General features: G+C 35.7%; 1 protein-coding gene across 3 annotated transcripts in view; it reads left to right on the top strand.

Moving 5' to 3' along the window:
• LOC150100190 (chromobox protein homolog 5-like) overlaps positions 1 to 18,877 on the top strand; it is a 112,479-nt gene that overhangs the window by 45,705 nt on the left and 47,897 nt on the right. For all 3 annotated transcript variants that reach the window (XM_090403294.1, XM_090403295.1, XM_090403296.1), the window contains exon 3: positions 18,080 to 18,224. In XM_090403294.1, coding sequence (XP_090259420.1) covers positions 18,080 to 18,224 — 145 coding nt within the window. The remainder of the gene's footprint in view (positions 1 to 18,079; positions 18,225 to 18,877) is intronic.

Below are 18,877 nucleotides of genomic sequence, written 5' to 3' on the forward strand. Positions count from 1 at the left end.
TTATTTTTATTGTAATGGCCACTAAAACTACAACAAAAGGGAAAAAACCAACATTGAAGAGGAAATTCATTTCTCTCGAAGAAAAAATTAAAATCTTGGATCGGTTGAAAATTGGAGAAAAACCAGGAATTGTTGCAAGGACTCTGAATTTAAAATGAATCAACAATTCGAACATAAAATGTTATTGCTGAGTCAACGGTAAGTGCAAAGCGTGTTGCTAATGTTCGCAATATTTTAATAGAAAAAAATGGAGAAATCTCTAATGATTTGGATAGAAGATTGCACTCAAAAGAAAATTTCTTTTGGATGAACACCTTATTAAGCAAAAATCTCTCAAAGTTTATAAACATTTAAAAGAACTCGATCAAGATTCTTCAGAAGAAATCTCTCAGCATGGATTTTGTGCCAGTAAGGGTTGGTTCGAAAACTTCAAAAAGCGGTTTTCTTTGTATAATCTTAAAATCCAGGGAGAATCAGCATCAGAAGACGTTGATGCTGCCCGGAAATACCCAGCAGAACTTTTAAAAATCATTAAAGAAGGTGGTTACAGTGCAGACCAGGTGTTCAATGCAGTTGAATCTGGGTTATATTGGAAAAAAAAATGCCAAAATGCACCTATATCACCTATAAAAGTTTCCAAAGACAGAATTACTCTAATGTTTTGTAGTAATGCATCAGGTGATTACATGACAAAACCAATGTTTATTAACCGATCCGCAAATCCTCGTGCGATGAAAGGGCTCGACAAGTCCACCCTACCTGTTTATTGGCGAGCCAACAAAAAGGCATGGGTTACAAAACACTTGAAAAACCAATTTTCAAATTGGTTTTTCAAGTGTTTTGTACCCAATGTAGAAAGTCATATAAAGAAAAAGAATATGGACTTCAAAATTCTACTAATTTTAGATAACGCACCAGGCCACCCAACAAATTTAAGCCATCCGAATATTAAAATAACTTTTTTTGCTGCCTAATACTACTTCACTTATTCAACCACTTGACCAAGGAATAGTATCAACATTTAAGTCATATTATATTCAGTGAACATTTCAATTAATTTTGGAAAATATGGAATCTAATCCAAACATGACACTGCCTCAAGCATCGAAAGAGTTTTCAATATTGAACTGTGTAAAAATTATTTCTCTGTCCATTAAGGAATTGCAACCTTTTACGCTGAATACTTGCTGGAAAAAAATATGGCCTAAAGCCTTTTTGGAACAAAATTTCGTACCTGCAGTGGATGCCAAGTTATGTTGTATAATAAATGCCGTACACATTTTTGGTGGAGAGGGCTTTTGCAATATGGTTGAAAACTAAATTAGTGAATTAATTGATGGAGAAACAGATTTAAATGAGGAGGAACTGCTACAATTAATAGATGGCATCGAACCAAATGGCAGGGAAAGTTCTGCCAAAGATTCTGATTGCGATGAATCCGTTAAAGAATTCAGTTTAAAGAAATTAGCAGAAGGATTGGACTTGGCAAGAAAGTTAGGAAGTTATTTTACGGATAACGATCCCTGAATGGAGCACTCTGGAAAATTCACGAGACAATTGGATATTTGTTTAGCACCATGTTATGAACTTCATAAAAAAATTGCAGCATAGTGGAAAGCAAAGTCTTATTACTGACTTCTTGATGACTAAATGAGCCGAAGTATGCAATGAGAATTATACAAATGATGTCCAAGAGATTTCAAGTGGTGACGACCTCCGGCCACTTAAAGAACATCTACAAAATGTTATTTCTGAAGACAGTGATAACGATTAAAATATGCGCTTTATTTTATTGTGTCTAAAACATTTATCCATTATGTGCAATGAAATTTATGTGCAATTTGTAATTTTTATAATTTTATACTACGTATTTGTCTCATAGTTTGTTTTCTTAACTTACATGAATTACCTGAATTAAATAAAAATATTGTTTTTGTTGGATATGTCATTGTTGTTTGTATAATTTTCTATGTGGTCTAAGTATAACGCGCCATTTCTATGGAACCTAACATCCGCGTTATACGATTATTACCCGTGTTGTTAAATAGCCTCTATCTACTTTTATTCTAGCTTCTATTATTCTTTCATTCCATAATTTATAATGTTTTAACTGTTTTGAAAGGGAGTTATGAATCCAAATCATGACTCCTGCTTGTGCTCTTTGGTCTCTGTCGTTTCCAATGTATATCACATTGGAAATTTTCGGTTCTCATAGTTCCTTTTAATTTCTTTTGTTTCAGTGATTACTGCTATTTTAAAATTTCTTTAATTTAATAGTTGGTCTAATTCTATTTCTTTATATGCTATTCCTCTTACATTCCAGTTTGCTATGTGTATTATATTTACGTTTCCATTTTTGTTTTATCTTTTCCATTCCAGGGTCGTTTTCCATAGATTCAATCCAATTATCTTTTTCTGTCAGCTTACAAGTAGAATTATGTTCTCCATGTCAGGAGACTAGCCTGTCGATGGAATAGTTCAGTGGTAGGGCTGCTACCTTAAGGCTTCTGAACTAGCCTTCTTCCGAATTTAAACCCATAGGAGGAATAGGATATATTGAAAGGGGAAAGAGTAGATTATAGAAGAATTATAGTAAGGTTTATAGAGAGGGCATAGTTGTAATGCCAGAAATGAAAAGACCCCATGGCCATCGAGTACTCTAATAGCATAAGGATCATAAAATATGAAGAGTTGGCTGATAAGGCCTTATAGGAAAGATTAAAGTAAGTGGGTCTTCCTCAAAGATAGATCCTCAAGGATAGATCCAGCTAGGGTTCCATGGGAGTGCCACTTCCCTTACAATCAATATGATTGCCCCTTATGGCCCTGTTGGTCCATGAGTCCTTATTCAGTATATTCGGACCACCCCCACTACACACACACATGTTGGGCTCCCCTATTCGCTACCCAGGGGATGCGCGCTCTCTCTAGGGGTTACAGGCCCCCCACCCCGAGAGAGAGGGCTATACAATAATAACAATATTGTAATAACTAAACCACACATAGGTAATGCAGTGGTGGCTATGAATCTTACTGAATATGAAAACAAAATGCAAGTACTTTTACAAGATCAGTCCACATACCAAATTATAGATCATGATCCTACTAATTTTCAAAAGAATCAAGTTTGCAAATTAATGAAGAAAGTCACTTCCTTGCCAAAAGAAACAGTTAAACAAATTGAAACCTTTCATGTAAAAACACCTGGAATATATGGAGCATCTAAAATTCACAAGCAAGATGCATCCCTACTTGTGGATATAGCCCAGTTGTGGATAGTATAAACAGTCCTACATACAAACTTGCTAATCATTTTGCTAAATTACTAGCCCCACTCATAAGTAATTCTTACTCCATTGTTAAAAATTCTATTCACCTATAAAGTATATTAAAAACCATATCTTAAAAAATTCAGCCATAATGATTACTTTCGATATTACTTCACCATTTACCAATGTATCATTAATTGAAACCCTGAATTTGCTAAAGTCACATTATCCTCCCTCTCCCCAAGATATATTTGAATTATTTAAATTTAGAGTACATGCAATTATTTTGCATATAATATGGAACAGCAATGGGCTTCCCCCTTTAGCCAATTTTTACATAGAACACTTAGAAACCTAGCTATGAATACAGCTACTCTCAAACCAGTGGTTTAGCTATGGTATGTTGATTATGTATTTGCAGTTTGCACCACACTTACACGTGTAGGTTTATAGAAAACCCACACGTGTGTGTGTGTGGGGGGGGGGTTTCTATAAATAGAAAAAGATAATGAACCATCAGGAAGGCATGTGACTAGTGTATCTAGGAAGGGCAGACAGTTGTTAGTTTCCTGTTCCATTGTGAAGTGGTTTTAGGGTGTTGACTATTTAAATGCACTAAAAATGTGTCTAATGTGTTCAAATTGCACACACATAATCAACATACCATAGAACCACTGGTTTGAGAGTACATGCAATTATTTTACATGTAATGTGGAACAGCAATGGCTTCCCCTTTAGTCAATTTTTACATAGAACACTCATAAACCTAGCTATGAATACAGCTACTCTCAAACCAGTGTTTAGCTATGGTATGTTGATTATGTGTTTGCAATTTGAACACATTAGACACATTTTTAGTGCATTTAAATAGTCAGGGCTGGCGGAAGCGGGCATGCGTTCACCACTACAAAGGGGTTGCCGCCGCCAGGGCACGGTTCATAAGTTAATTTTAAGAAACAAAATTTTTATCATAAAAGAAAAAAATTCTTAGAATGATCAATATTAAAATAAATAAGGCTGGTACACGGAATAAAAATTTTAAAAAAATTGTATATTGCCGCCTCTTTGATCAGCTGCTGTTTACAGTTTTGCAGCGAGAACAGGCTAAATGCTTGCCTGCAATTGTTGTGTTTACTGCAGTCTATCTAAAGTGAAACGGTGATCGGTTTTAATGTGCAGAAATGAATTTTCGTACAAACCATTTGTTGCTAGTTAACCAGTCATATGGTACACATCTTAGTAGGCTACTGACAGTAGCTCAGTGCGGACTATTATTTCGTCTCTGTGTCATGTTGTGTCATAATTTCTTGTGGTTATAAAATAGAAATGGAATCAAAAATTTTAAAAAAAAGTTATCCGGCGCACAAAATCGTAAGTGTCATGCTGTGAAAGAAGCAGATATTAAGAAACAAACTGGGGCTCTTAATAAATTTGTTAAAATATTAAAATATTCTAAGTATAAACTCTGGGAAAAACCCCATGTTACTATTAAAACTATTATTATAAATTTGGCTATTATAGCCTGTTTTTGTTTAGGAGTGACCTTATTTAAATACATTGGCTATCAATACTCAAGGGGTATATATATTTAGGGCATTATTGGTGAGTATAGAAGGCAATTAAGGTAGAGTAAAAGAGGTGGAAAAATTTTTTGGTACATACCTTTATTGATTGTACGATGTCTTCCACTTCCATGATCTCGCTGGAGGTTATTTACAAGCAGGGGGGGGTAGACGCGGGAAAATAAGTTTAGATAACACGGGTTAATATTAATAATATATATATAAATGTATGCATATATTATTTTGAATTAGGGCGCATTTTTGTGGGGGGGAAGGGGAGGAAGGATAAAGACTTGTGGCAACTGGGGGTGGGTTAACGGGGTGTGGAGCCGTTTCGGACATGTGACCATCCTCAGAACTTTGCCGGAAATGAGTGTAGGGCTATGTCAGGGCAAAGTTGCAAACTGCCAAATAAGGGCATTAGTTGTCGCTACATGGCCGGAGGCGTGGTTTAAATTGTAGGTTCTGGACCATCCAACATTCGGAAATTAGGTAGGGGCAGTGGACGTTGATAGAATTTTCATCGCATCTTATGGCAATTCTTAGCATTGTTTCGTTGTCTCGTTTGTCTATAATTATGGCCTTGTCGATTTGGGGGATATGTTTTAGTTCAAGGGCGTGAGCTGCAATCTCAGTCTTTCCTGTACTGTGTGTTTTATTTATTTTTCTTTTTGGTGTTGCGATGTTTTTTTGTGTCCAGATGTTCCGGAAGAATATTGCAATCCCTGAAGTGCTCTTGTAATCTAGTCCATAGGGACCTAATTGTGGAGCCGGTGTAGGTGACGTCACAATCCTCTTGAACAAGGAAATTTGTAGACAACATTGTGGAGTTCGAATATTTCTTTGTGTGTGAGAGATTTTTTAGGTTTTAGGAGAGTTGCTAATTTTTGGTTCGTGGTGAATACTAGCTTATAAGCACAGACTATAAGCTAGTATGCACCACTAATCAAAAATTTTGAACAACTAAAAACATATTATGATAATATCAATTTCTCGTATAGATTACTACAAATTCATAACGAAGATTTACGAAAAAATTGTGACGATTTAGAGATTCTCTTGAAGGACCACGACACCAAGTGACAATTTGGTTGCTTGGTGTCGCACTGATTAGATCGTCGGCTTGTCGAGAGCTCCTGAAAAGATTAGTAGTATTTTGTGTTAATATTAGAAATTTTACTACAATTTTAAGTAGTATTGTTTGCTTTTTGATTCTTGGTGTGTCTGTATAATTTTTGCGTGTTTTCTGTTATTTTAATTATTAATTTTAAGATAAGATAGCGTACATATGGCACCGATAAAGAAAAAAATGGCGGCCAGGTCGCCATGTTTGTTTAAGAGTTTTGATGTAAACGATTTTATGCAATGTGCTGTCTGTGAGATGTATGCCTTGCGAAGAGCGGTGGGAGTCTGGTTAGAAAGTGATAGTGGAGTTAATATGTGCAAAAAGTGTAAAGAGAGTGAGGATTTCAAGCGTGTTTCGTGTGGCAAGAGTGATATCGTTAATGATAGTCAGAATGTAGAAAATGGCGGTGTGCTAGAGAATTGCGTGGTAGTGCCAGATAGGTGTGAGAGCGTCGTTGAAAGTGTAAATGAGGGTAGAAATACAGAATGAATGGATGATTTGATTGATAATGAAAATGTTGAGATAAATGCGAGTAGTGAAATTGCCCGTTTGAACGGTGCGATACACAGAGCTAAAAGGCAACTGGAGCGTATGGAAAAATGTGTGCTGAACGTACCGACAAATTACCGGCGAAAGTCTGTGACAGCAAATAATAGAATGTTCGTAAACGTCAATAAAATGAAGGAGCGAATGCTGTATAGGGAATTCGCTATTAAGAGACGTAATAGTTGAGAGTTTAACGAAGTCGTACCAGCCGGGTGCGAACATAAAGGACGTCAGCGAATCTATTCGACTGCAAAAACAGAGGGTGAAAGAGATGATAATCATGGCAGGAACAAATGATTTGAAAGAGGACAAAATGGAAATGATAGAGGATGTGAGGGAATTATTTGAGGTAGCAAAAGAGAAGAGTGAAAGAGTTAGGATCGTGAGTATCTTACCGTGGTATGACAGCGAGGTGTTTAGGAGGGCCATAATTGCCAATGACTTTATGCGTGGGTTATGCATGGAGAGTGGTGTGGAATTTGCGGATGTGTGGAATGAGTTCGATGGGCGAAAGGACTTATATAAGATGGATGGGTTACATTTGAATGGAGTTGGTGTACGGAGACTTGAAAAAGTGTTGATGAATGATGTGGAAGTGGATGTACAGACTCAGGGAAACTAGATTTATTAAGGGGGGGGGAGTAGATATGCAAACTTTAGGGAGGCAATTGAGTGTATGAATGAGTATATTATGCCCGAGCGAGTACGAAGGACAACAAATCAGAATGGGATAGTTAGTATAAGGCATCAAAATAGGGATAGGACAAATGGGCTTCTGCAATTCATGTACACTAATGCCAGGAGTATTAGGAACAAGAAGGAAGAGTTTTTGGCCATGGTTGGCACTTCCAGGCCACAGGTTGTTGGTATTAGTGAAACATGGCCGACAGAAGATGATAACGCTAGTGGGATTGAATGCGACGGGTATAGCGTGTTCAGGAGTGACAGGGTGAATAAAAAGGGGGGAGGAGTGTTATTGATGATAACTGATGAGCTGCAGCCAAGGAGTATAGAAGTTGAACTGCAGGATAGAGAAAAGAGCACATTTGAGGCTGTTTGGTGTGAGATAGAATCTAGCAGAACAAAACATACAATTGGGTGCTACTATAGACCAGGTGATGGAATAGATGGCGGGGATAGTATGCATAGGCAAATAGAAAAAATGAGTGGAAGGAGGGTAATTATTATGGGTGATTTCAATTATGGTAATATTGACTGGAAAGAGGAGAGTGCACATGGGAGGAAGGAATTGGATTTTATGCGGTTATTAAGGGACAACTATCTACGGCAACATGTAGTGGAAAATACCAGGGGGGCAGAGAGTGCTGGACCTTGTAATTGCAACTGAGAATGTGGCTGTAACGAACATGACCATGTTGCCACCAATTGGTGAGAGTGACCAAAGGTCATGACTTGGGAGGTGGCTAAAGGAGTCGAATTTACAATTAAGACAGGGTACATGTGGAATTACCGGGCTGGTAAGTATGACAAGCTTAGGTGTGTGCTTGGCTCAATGCCACGGCATGTAAAACTGCAAGGGCTGGATGTTGATAGTGCATGGGAGGTGGTTAAGAACTGTTTACAGGAGGCAATGGTTGACTGTATACCAAGAGTCCGAATAATAAATCAAGTAGGAGTTAAATGGATGAATAACACTTTTAAGCTTGAGCTGCAAAAAAAGAAACAATTGTGGAGGGAATTTAAGGAGAAAGGTGACCATCAGGCGCAGGAACAGTATAAAGCTCAGGCCAGGATGGTAACAAGGGTGGTAAGAAAAGCAAAAGCAGATTACGAAAGAAAATTGGCCATGCAGGCTAAAGAGAATCCCAAATAGTTTTTTCAATATGTTGCAAGTAAAAGGAAAAATGCTCATGGTAGAATGATCTTGAAAAATGCTGAGGGTAGGGAGGTAACCGAATCAGTCGATATTGTGGAATTACTGAGCGAGCACTTTGTAAGAGTATATCATCCAGGTGGTGACTTTGCAGGAATGGAAGAACCAACAGCTTATACTGGAATTGTGATGAAGTAGAGGTAAATAGTCTCTTACAGAACCTCAATGTCAATACATCTGTGGGATTGGATGGTATACCAGCTCGTGTCGTACATGAAGCGGCTAAAGAATTGTCAGTGCCCTTGACCATTTTGTTTAACTTGAGCCTCGGGTCTGGGTCAGTCCGAAGGGGGTGGCTTTGCAGGTGATTTCAATTATTAAATTATTAAATACAAAAATTATTAAAAAATTTTTACACTTGTAAAAATTTTTTAATAATTTTTATAAGTTACTAAGAATTTAGTAACTTGTAAAATGCAAGAATTTTTTAAACTTTAGTTCAAATAAATTTTAAATTTAATTAAAATTTATTTTAATTTTGTTAGCGATTCTAGTCGGTGTGAAGGCTATAATCCCTGTTTCATTATATTCAATGATTAAAGTGAAGTGGCTTTATCAAAATTTGCTTTAACTTTTGAGAATTTTTTGAATATTCGGGTTTTTAACGATTATCCTGCCTAGTCAACACCCCCGGTTCGTTACATTTAGCAAACCAACGTTTGGCTGTTCTGTCAAAATTTATTTAAGAAATTTCAAATAATTTAAATTTTTATTATCATAAAAGAACCACGCCTGCCCGGATCATTACAGGGGCACTTAGATAGAAATTGCATGCGGGCGGCAAAGACTCTAGCGCTGGTTCTGTAAATAGTGAACGCCCTAAAACCACTTCACAATGGAACAGGAAAACTAATGACTGTCTGCCCTTCCTAGATACACTAGTCACATGCCTTCCTGATGATTCGTTATCTTTTTCTGTTTATAGAAAACCCACACACATACACGGAGATATTTGCATAAACATTCACACCATCATCCAGCTCAAAAATATATCCTAAAACTTTAACTCACAGAGCCAGAGTTATGACAAAGCTTTTACTACTGAACTCATTTATTTTCATCGCACTGTTTTAGCCAATGGCTACAATCCCAAAGAATAGAAAATAATGTATCAAAAGATATCTAGAGTGCTTAATAAATATCAGCTCCATGCCACATTTTAAATCTATTTTGAATTGGCAGCTCTCATCCATTCACCTAAGGATAAATTCTCTCCTTTATCATATCCAGGAGAATATGAAGTGCTCTGTACTTTTGATCTAGCTTACTATGGACAGACAGGAAGAACTCTTGAAGAATCTGCCTTGGAGAATATAAAAAATAAATTTGCCATTATTGTTATGGCAAGTCGGAGCTGGCAAACCCTGCTGTGAATGCCCTTTCACACAGGATCAAATGGAAGAAAACATGTGCTGCACAGAAGTCGTAAGTCAGAGGAACTGTTTTTGGAATCAGCACCAGCTTTAAAACATTTTCCAAACCTCAACAAGTATATCTGTATCACTTTACCAAAAATCTGGGAGACAGTTATTTTAAGATCAAATTAATACATGTTTTTCTCTTTATCCGACAACAGATGGTGCCAATTAGGACTTTAGTTCCTTGCATTGTCAGTTATAATTTTTTTTAAACTAGTCACGTTATTATACCAAATATTTACAGTTTCATGTACTGTGGCAAAATGTGTTTGTGCTCTGAAGATGCTGGATATAATGTTACCAGAATATTAATATTATTATTACTATTATTATGTGACACCTCCAGGGAGTTCAAGGAGTCATTCTACTCTACTTTGCTAAATACGTCTCACCCCCCTTTCCACTACTACTTAATTCTCCTACTACAACTCTACTACCATCAACGCCATTTACCACCCATCATCACCAACAACTGTATTTTTGTTTGTAAATTGTGTGTGTTCTGAAGGCTGATTTGTTTGTACGCAAAATAATAAACCAGATTTTCTGGGAGAAAAAACCTTCTACCTCCATATGAGATTGGCTAACTCACCTTCAGTTGAAAAGCCCATATAAGGATTTCCTTTGTCACGACAAGAATCGAATTCAGGTCTTGAAGGGTAATGTTCCATTATTCTTCCAATTGCACTATGGAGGCTCAGCCTATTAGCAAATAAGTTGAATAAATAATTATTTTCTTATATTATGTGTTCTGTATTAATACTGTTAAACTTGCATATTTCTAACATATAAGCTTTTCTACTTGTTATCTAAAGATACATGATGCAGTCAGTGAATGAATTTGAAGTTGTGTGGTGAGTAGTATGGGAATAGTGTGAGGCATTTGTATTGGATGTTTGTACACAATGGCGATTCTCAGATATTGATTATAATAATTTCTCTACTAGTGATAACTGGAAAATTAATTTACCTGCCAAAATGAATATAACTGTTTCTTCATTCATTAATAAATGTAATTCTAATTGTTGAGTGTACAGTAGACCCCTTCAGTTTATGACTTAATTTATTCCTAAAAACATTGTTAAGTGAGCTTTAATAAATCAAACTTTAATTTCCCATAGGTCTAGTGTCATGAATGGAGGTTGTGTTCCTGGAAATGCAGTCTGGACTCTATTATGCCACATCAGATTGGCCACGAGACTAAAAATGTGGCACTTAAATAATGAAATGACAAAGAAGCATGTTTATTTAATTATGCAAAAGTGAAAATGTTACAGGATTTGCTGTTCAGAGCTTCTAAAATAAAACTACCCACATTTTCTTCTGAACTAAGGAATCTTTCCTTTCTCAATAAATTTTAATGTGGCATGACATGTCATTCTTTTTTACTATGGTCAAGACTTACAAGTTCTGTTCAAAATTATAATTTAAAAAATTGACCTGAATCAATTTGTTTTCAAAAACCCCCTGGGTCTGTAATGTAAAAGTAGGCATAGAATCAGATTTTTCAGTTTATTCTTCAATGTTTTCTTTTGTTCTGTCATTTTCTTAAGTTTCTCTATTAGTCTCCTTTTTCATGTAAGCTCAGCATTTGGTTTACATCTTCAATAGAGATTTCTGGAGCCAATTGCTTTGCTATTTCAACCATAGTTATATTTTTCAGAGAAGATTCAAAACTTTCAAAGTTTTTTTTCAGTTAACTGTGAGAGTGTCTTCTAAATTTTAGGTTGGATCCACTGACTTAATTCTAGATCTCCAATAGTTTTATACCATGAAAAATGTTAATTTTTTTGTCAAAACTCTTGTATTACTATCTTCCATGTTGATTGCCTTCATCAATTTTTCAAATATTCTGTGAAGATAACAGAACATATGAAAAAAAACATGAAAAACACATTTGAACCAAGGTGTTCATTGTTTAAAGAATTGAATAGCATGGAAGAGTGAAAACTGTTAGGATGAGCATGTTAATGGATCAAAGGATGGCCTATAAATAGCAAAACTTTGAAAGGAAGATCATTGTCAGTACAATATTTTTTGACCCCAGGAACAAAGTGATTGGGAAACCTGACAATCTCCTGCTGCATTAGCACCTACCAGCAACATCAATTGATTCTTTCTTTTAAGGTTATACGGTGATCAGCATTCATATTTACGATTTAGGGACACAAAATGCATGTGTTGAAATGATTATTTTACTTATTATTAATAAAATAACAATTGACGTTTCGACCCCTGTATTGAGGTCGTCATCAGAAAGATACACGTGTATATGAAAACAAGCTACATGCTCTTGCACTCTACAAAGGTAAATCGAATTTATGCTGTTAATTGATCTTTTACTTAGCCTGACCTTTAGTGGTATTAAAAAAAAAAAAAAAACTACAATAAACTCTACTAAAGTCCTCCCATACTAAGATTTTCTTCTGGATTTGTACAGTTCAGGTTGCTATTGAAAGTAAAAAAAAACACTTCAAGTCTTCTTTTATTGAGATTTTTCTTTGACTTATTCTGGTTGCTATAATGGTTGCAAATGGGTCCTCCACATTCTTCGAATGGTTAGACTATTTTTGTTCAGGTTAGGATTGTGTTTGAGCATTTCACATGCATCTTTAAATTTCCTCTCGAACCAGGTTTTGGTGTGGTGTAGGGACTTGGTACCTTAACAATCAATTCTGTGATCTGGAGTGCATGGCCTGAAATGCTGGTTTTTCCAAAATGGAGATATTTAATGTGTTGTTCATCCTTCCTAATTGGGATGGTTCTCCCTGTTTCCCCTATGTATGGTAGCAAGCTCTAAACCAGGAATCCGAGATCATCAACATTTATTAAAAAAAATGGATACAGCAAAAAACTATTCACAAGATCCTCCACAGAGATGCCACTAAAAACAAAAAAGATTTCAAGAATGCTATTGCCATATGTTAGAGCCATTTCGGAAAAAATAGACAGAACTTTACACATATACAACATCAAAACCACCTTCAACCCCCCCCCCCCCAAAAAAAAATTAAGAAACCTACTCAGTTCTTCCAAAGATCCTCTTCCACACCTAGCCCACCCATAGATTTACAAAATACAATGCACATGTGACCTACCATACATAGGGGGAAACAGGGCAAACCATCCCAATTAGGAAGGATGAGCACAAACAACACATTAAATACACCCATTTTGGAAAAACTGGCCTTTCAGACCATGCACTGCAGACATACCACAGAATTGATTGGAAAGGTACCAAGTCCCTACACTGTACCAAAACCTGGTTCAAGAGGAAATTTAAAAAAGCATGTGAAATGCTTAAACATAATCCTAACCTAAATGAAAATGGTCTAACCCAGGGGTCGCCAAACTTCTTTGACCGTCGACCCCTTCAAGAGTTTCTTGAATTTTTATCGACCTCCTCTATTTTACTATTACTTAATTATAATAGGACAAGCAAAAAAGACGCTTATGTGAGTTTTTAGATTCTTTATTTTATAGTTAGTGTTTATTGTATGTATAATATAGTATATATTACTATCACTAGTAATATTCACTGGTATTACTAGTGATATTAATATACTGGTATTACTATCAGTCCTGCTCAACTCTTCAGCATAGAGAAGTTTAGTTCGATTGAATTATAATATGTATGTTGATGAATTTTAGAACATTAACGCTCACTTGTATGTCGATGCGCAAAAATGAGAACTGGGATCGATTACGTGTAAGTATAAGTAAATAAGAACCACGCACGTGTTGCAATCTCGCTCCCACTGCGCCGGCTGGGCGGGAACCATACATCCGCTTATTGGTAAATGCATCATTTTGACCTACTTGATTGGCCTCCGTAACTATTTTCATGACCTTGCTCCATCTTACAGGTCCTATTCATGTCACTGTTCCCACGAATTGCATCGTTGTCATTCAGGATGGAGGTAATCCAAGTTAACCAAATTTAATATTACCCGTACATTGATGTCTTATATTTTTCTATCGACCCCTAACAATGTTATATCGATAACTTTGGTGACCACTGGTCTAACTATTCCAAGAATGTGGAGGATTCATTTGCAACCAGAATAAGCCAAAGAAAAATCTCAATACAAGAAGACTTGCGAAGTTTTGTTTTTTTTTTAACTTTCAATAGCAACCTGAACTGTACAAATCCAGAAGAAAATCTTAGTACGGGAGGACTTTAGCAGGGTTTATTGTAGTTTTTTTTTTTTTTACCACTAGTGGTCAGGCTAAGTAAGATAAATTAACAGCATAGATTCAATTTAACCTTTGTAGAGTGCAAGAGCAACTAGCTTGTTTTTATATACACATGTGTCTTTCTGATGATGACCTCAATACAGGGGGTCGAAACGTCAATTGTTATTTTATTAATAAGTAAAATAATCATTTCAGCACATGTGTTTTGTGTTACTAAATGTGAACATCAGTTGATCCTTTGAAGCCAGTCTTTTTTTTTTTTTTTTTTTTTCCAGCGTAAATTTGCAAAGGCATTGGTTTCCAAAAAGTCAATTTTCATAAACATTAAAAATTTGTGGAACTGTAGCTCTCCTCTCCAATAATTTCAGCCAATTTTTCTGGGAAATCTTTCACACCCTCATTAATACTCTGAGTCACCTTCAGTTTTTATGTTTTGTAAGCTAGCTATCTTTGTTAAGATGTCAAACCAGCCTTTGGAGAATTTAGTGAGGGACCATATACAGTGTTGGGCAGATGAGGGGTAATGTTATCTGTGAGAGTCAACATGGATTTATTAAGGGGTGCTCTTGTTTTAGTAATATGATTGCCTTTTATTAAGCAATTATAATTAAAAAAAAAATTTTTTTTTTTTTGAATAATCCAAACGAAAATTTATTTGTAAGCCATAAAAATCTGACAATGCGAGGAAATTGAGTTTACTGTTTACAGTGGTGGCATGGCAGCGACAGTCCCCTTCATTGATTGCTTTTAGTTAGTATAAGCATTTTATTTATAAATCTGTACAGATATATTGCATTTTTGCTTATTTTCAAACAGTTCTTATTTGAACGTGTAGTATCGGTACAGTACGTGGATGTTATTGAAATAACATCCACGTACTGATTGATTGGTTGATATATAATTAAAGATAAATTAATTTTTGTTTCTTTCCTTAAGCCTTTAAAAATACCAAAATGAAAGTGCATATTTAATGATGATTATTCGAAAAAATGGAATTTTATTGCAAAAGGAAAACATAAAGGCAAAGTTAAATGCAAAATCTGTAGATGAACGTTTAGTATTGCAAATAGGGGATGATCAGATATTACACAACACATCAGAAACACAAATTTGAGCATTCAGAGTTCCAGTTCCAAAAGTATTGATACTTATTTTGTTAAACCACATACCAGCAATGAAAGAAAATAATTTAGAATTAACGAAAGTAAGTGCTGTTGAAAAATTTATTCCAACCAATTTGAAGACAGTTCTTAATGCAATTGAAATTTCAAAAACAATGAAAGATAATTTTTTAAATGAAGTATAAAATTTTTATGGCACATGTTACAATTATTTGCAAAAATGGATAACTCTGCTTGAGCACTTTAATACATTTATGTGGATGGCTTTAAAAAAAAATTCCATATTGGGAATAAATTGAGAACTACCTGTACGTATTTAAAAACTAAGAACATCAACAACAATGAATTATTTGATCAGGTAATACTTGGAAAATTTTTTCAAGAAAACAAGAATGAGGAGTGTTACAAGAAATCTTGCCATGAAAAATGGAAGGCTATATTAAAACAAATTAAATTTAAAGAACAGTATTCTGAGTTGCTCAAACTTTGTGAATACTTGTTCAGCATTCCTGCTCACAATGTTGAGAGAATTTTTTTGCTAATGTCAATTCAATGGACAGATGAGAGAAGTAAGATAGATGTGAAAAGAGTGGAAGCAATTTTACAGTGTTTAGTTAGCATCAGTATCGCTTGTGAAGATTTCTATAAACTTGTAATAGATGATCCAGTTTTGTTAGAGAATGCTAAAAGCAGCGCTAAATATAAGGCCAGAACTGCACCTAATTATTATAATGTTCTTACATTATATCATTTAATAAAATCGTTTTAAGGTAGAGTTGACTTTTTTTTTTTAACACCCATGTCCCATATTTGGTTTTCCAAAATCTGGCAAACCCTATGATAAGCTGATATTTAAGTTGCAGTACATGGGTTTAGATGTTGGGTTAGTCAACTGGATTCAGGATTGGCTGTTTGATAGGTATCAGAGAGTTGTGTATGGTGGGGCAATATCAAGGAGGCAGAAGGTTACAAGTGGGGTCCCACAGGGCTCAGTAGTGGGACCTGTATTGTTTAATCTTTATATCAATGACATTGTCAATGGATTGCAGGGGATATTCAGTTGTTTGCAGATGATGTGAAGCTGGGAAGGGTTATTAGTAATAGTGCAGATGTGACTACCCTGCGAGAGGATTTGAATAAACTAGACAGATGGGCAAATGAATGGGGAGAGTGTCGGTTTAATGCAGCAAAATAAAGTCTTCAAGTTTGCGATATGTTGATGGGAGGCTGCATACTTGATTGGAGGAAGTAAGGGGGGGGGACTAGATCTGGGGGTGATGATTGATAGAAAACTGAAATTCAGGGAATATATTGCAAAGGTAGCGAAGGTAACCCAGAGGATTGCTGCGGTACTGAGAAGGATGCTGACCTGCAGAGATAAGAGTTATCATTCCAGTGTATAAGACCCTGATCAGACCACACTTAGACTATTGTTCTCAAATTTGGTCCCCAGAATTTGAAGGGGATAAATTAACTGTGGAAAGGGTACAGAAGCAGATAACAAAGATGGTTTCAGAACTGTGCAATGTTAGTTATGGGGATCAGCTGAGGGAATGTGGACTGCAGAGTTTGGTAGATAGAAGGAGCAGTGATATAATTGAGATTTAAACTGTTCAGAGGTAGTTACAGGGTTGACACTGGGAAGTTCTTTTGCTTGGTGGAACAGCAGGAAGGAGCAATGACAAGGGGCCATCCCTGGAAGTTACGAAAGAAAGCTGTGAACAAGAGGGTGAGGAGTGGTTTCTTTGCATGGGGGGTGGTTGAATCGTGGAATGCATTGCCTGATAGAGTGGTGAGAGCAAGAACAGTCAATGAGTTCAAGGAGTGATATGATTAGACTTTGTGTTTTCTAGGAAGGATCTCCCACAATGAGTCTTTTGACTCCATGGAGACCTGAATAATAATAAGCCTTTCCTTTGGATGTCTCAAACCATGCCAGTTCTTTTGTATGTCAGAGATCAACTGTGCCTTGCGTTGAAATTGTAACTCAGTTTAGTGACATATGATCATTCTCGTAGACAGGCTTATACGTTGGTTATGCATTATTAAAACACTTAAGGAATTGAATAACGTAGTTAAGGATATAAATTAAATTAAACTTTAATAAATATTTTTTTTTTGTCACATTTGACATATGATCAGTTTCAGTCTGATTGATTCAAGCAGTTAATAATTTTTCAACTTCAGGAATTAAACTCCCTCCCTTTTTTTTCCCCGATAATAGTTGATTACATTGGCCTAGCCTTTTCACCTTTTCCAAAATTTTTTGTTCATTCTTTAAGATAGTAGAATGAGACAACTAAAACCACGAGGCTAGTCCTATCACTGCATCTGTGATGGATTAAAATTTCCTGTTTCTCTTTTAATGTCATCGCCTCTACTAATTTAAGGATTTACACTCTGAAATTCATTTTACGAAAGAAAGTTTCTCTTTATGAAAATTTTAGAGGGCACAGATAGATGCTACTGGAAATAGTTTTAAATTAAACAAAATGAATGAAGAGTGAAGCAGATTACAAGAGTTAATTTCAATTTCAGACTGTAGATTAATTTCCAATCTCTACTTGCAAAGTGATCTGGTTATAGTGATTCAGAAATGGTTTTTAAAACATAAATGTGTACAGTATTATGTGATGTAAAACTTAGTTATCGAATAAAAAAAAAATTGTTGATTCAGGTAAGAAATCATTCACACTAGTTAAAATGCATAATTTTCTATTGTATGCTGTGGTCTGTCAGTCAGCAACTTGCTGTTGCTGACTGACAGACATATCTCAGTTGCCTCACTTTTGTGGTGTAGCATTTCATGCAGTCATAGCAGAAAAGTTAAACCTGTCACAAAAGTGGGATCTACTGTATTAATTAAAAATTCCACTGCTTATATTACTCAAAGAGGAAGCTTGCCCTTTGTCATTACAACTCAGTATTAAAATACTATATTTAAAGCTCAGAAAACACTTGGGAGCCTGAAGAAAATCTTGACTGTCCTGAATTAATTGCTGAATTTGAAGAGAAATTCAAAGAGTCTGCCGAAAAAAAGAGAAGACGAACTGGAAATGAAAATTCTACACAGAAGAATAAGAAGTTAGGGGTGAGTTGTGGTTTTATTGTATTTGGGAATTTAAATTTTATGATGTTTGCAGTATGTCTTTATGATTCTAAAATAATTGCATTTGACTGTCATAAACATATTATTTATAAGTGCATGTTAATTATTAAGCAGAGAAACTGATCAATTTATATGTTCCATCACATTAATGGTATCTCTGCATCGTCATGTTAACAAAGCTTTTTTATTTCAGTGATCCTAAGAACTGTGCTGGTAGTAGAATAGTTATTTTACATGCATGCTACTAACATGCTTTCTATATGCTGTATACCCCTAGCTGGAATGGGTAGGTCGTTTATGAATAGGAGAAAGAGAGTAAGTGATAGGACAGCCTTAACACCCCAACTGGCCATGATGTCTATAGATGTCCTGTGAAATCTGGATACAATTCTGTAATACCTGTTCAATAAAAAGTGCAATTTGATTTCACTATTTCATCCACCTCAGATGGTAGGGAAGTTAAGGCACTAGTATTGGTGAGGCTTGAAGAGAGGGAGCTATCTACCATGACTTGCAGAGGAAAACCAGATTGTTTAAGCGAGCAGCTATGCAGTTATAGATGGTGTGGGGAAGACCAAAGGATGACAATTTGTTAAGCAGTTCACGATGCCACACATAATTGAAGGCTTTAGAAA

This window comes from Typopeltis vanoorti, chromosome 13, assembly GCF_054136105.1.
Source record: "Typopeltis vanoorti isolate ZY-2024b chromosome 13, IOZ_Tvanoo_1.0, whole genome shotgun sequence".
Classification (NCBI taxonomy): domain Eukaryota; kingdom Metazoa; phylum Arthropoda; class Arachnida; order Uropygi; family Thelyphonidae; genus Typopeltis; species Typopeltis vanoorti.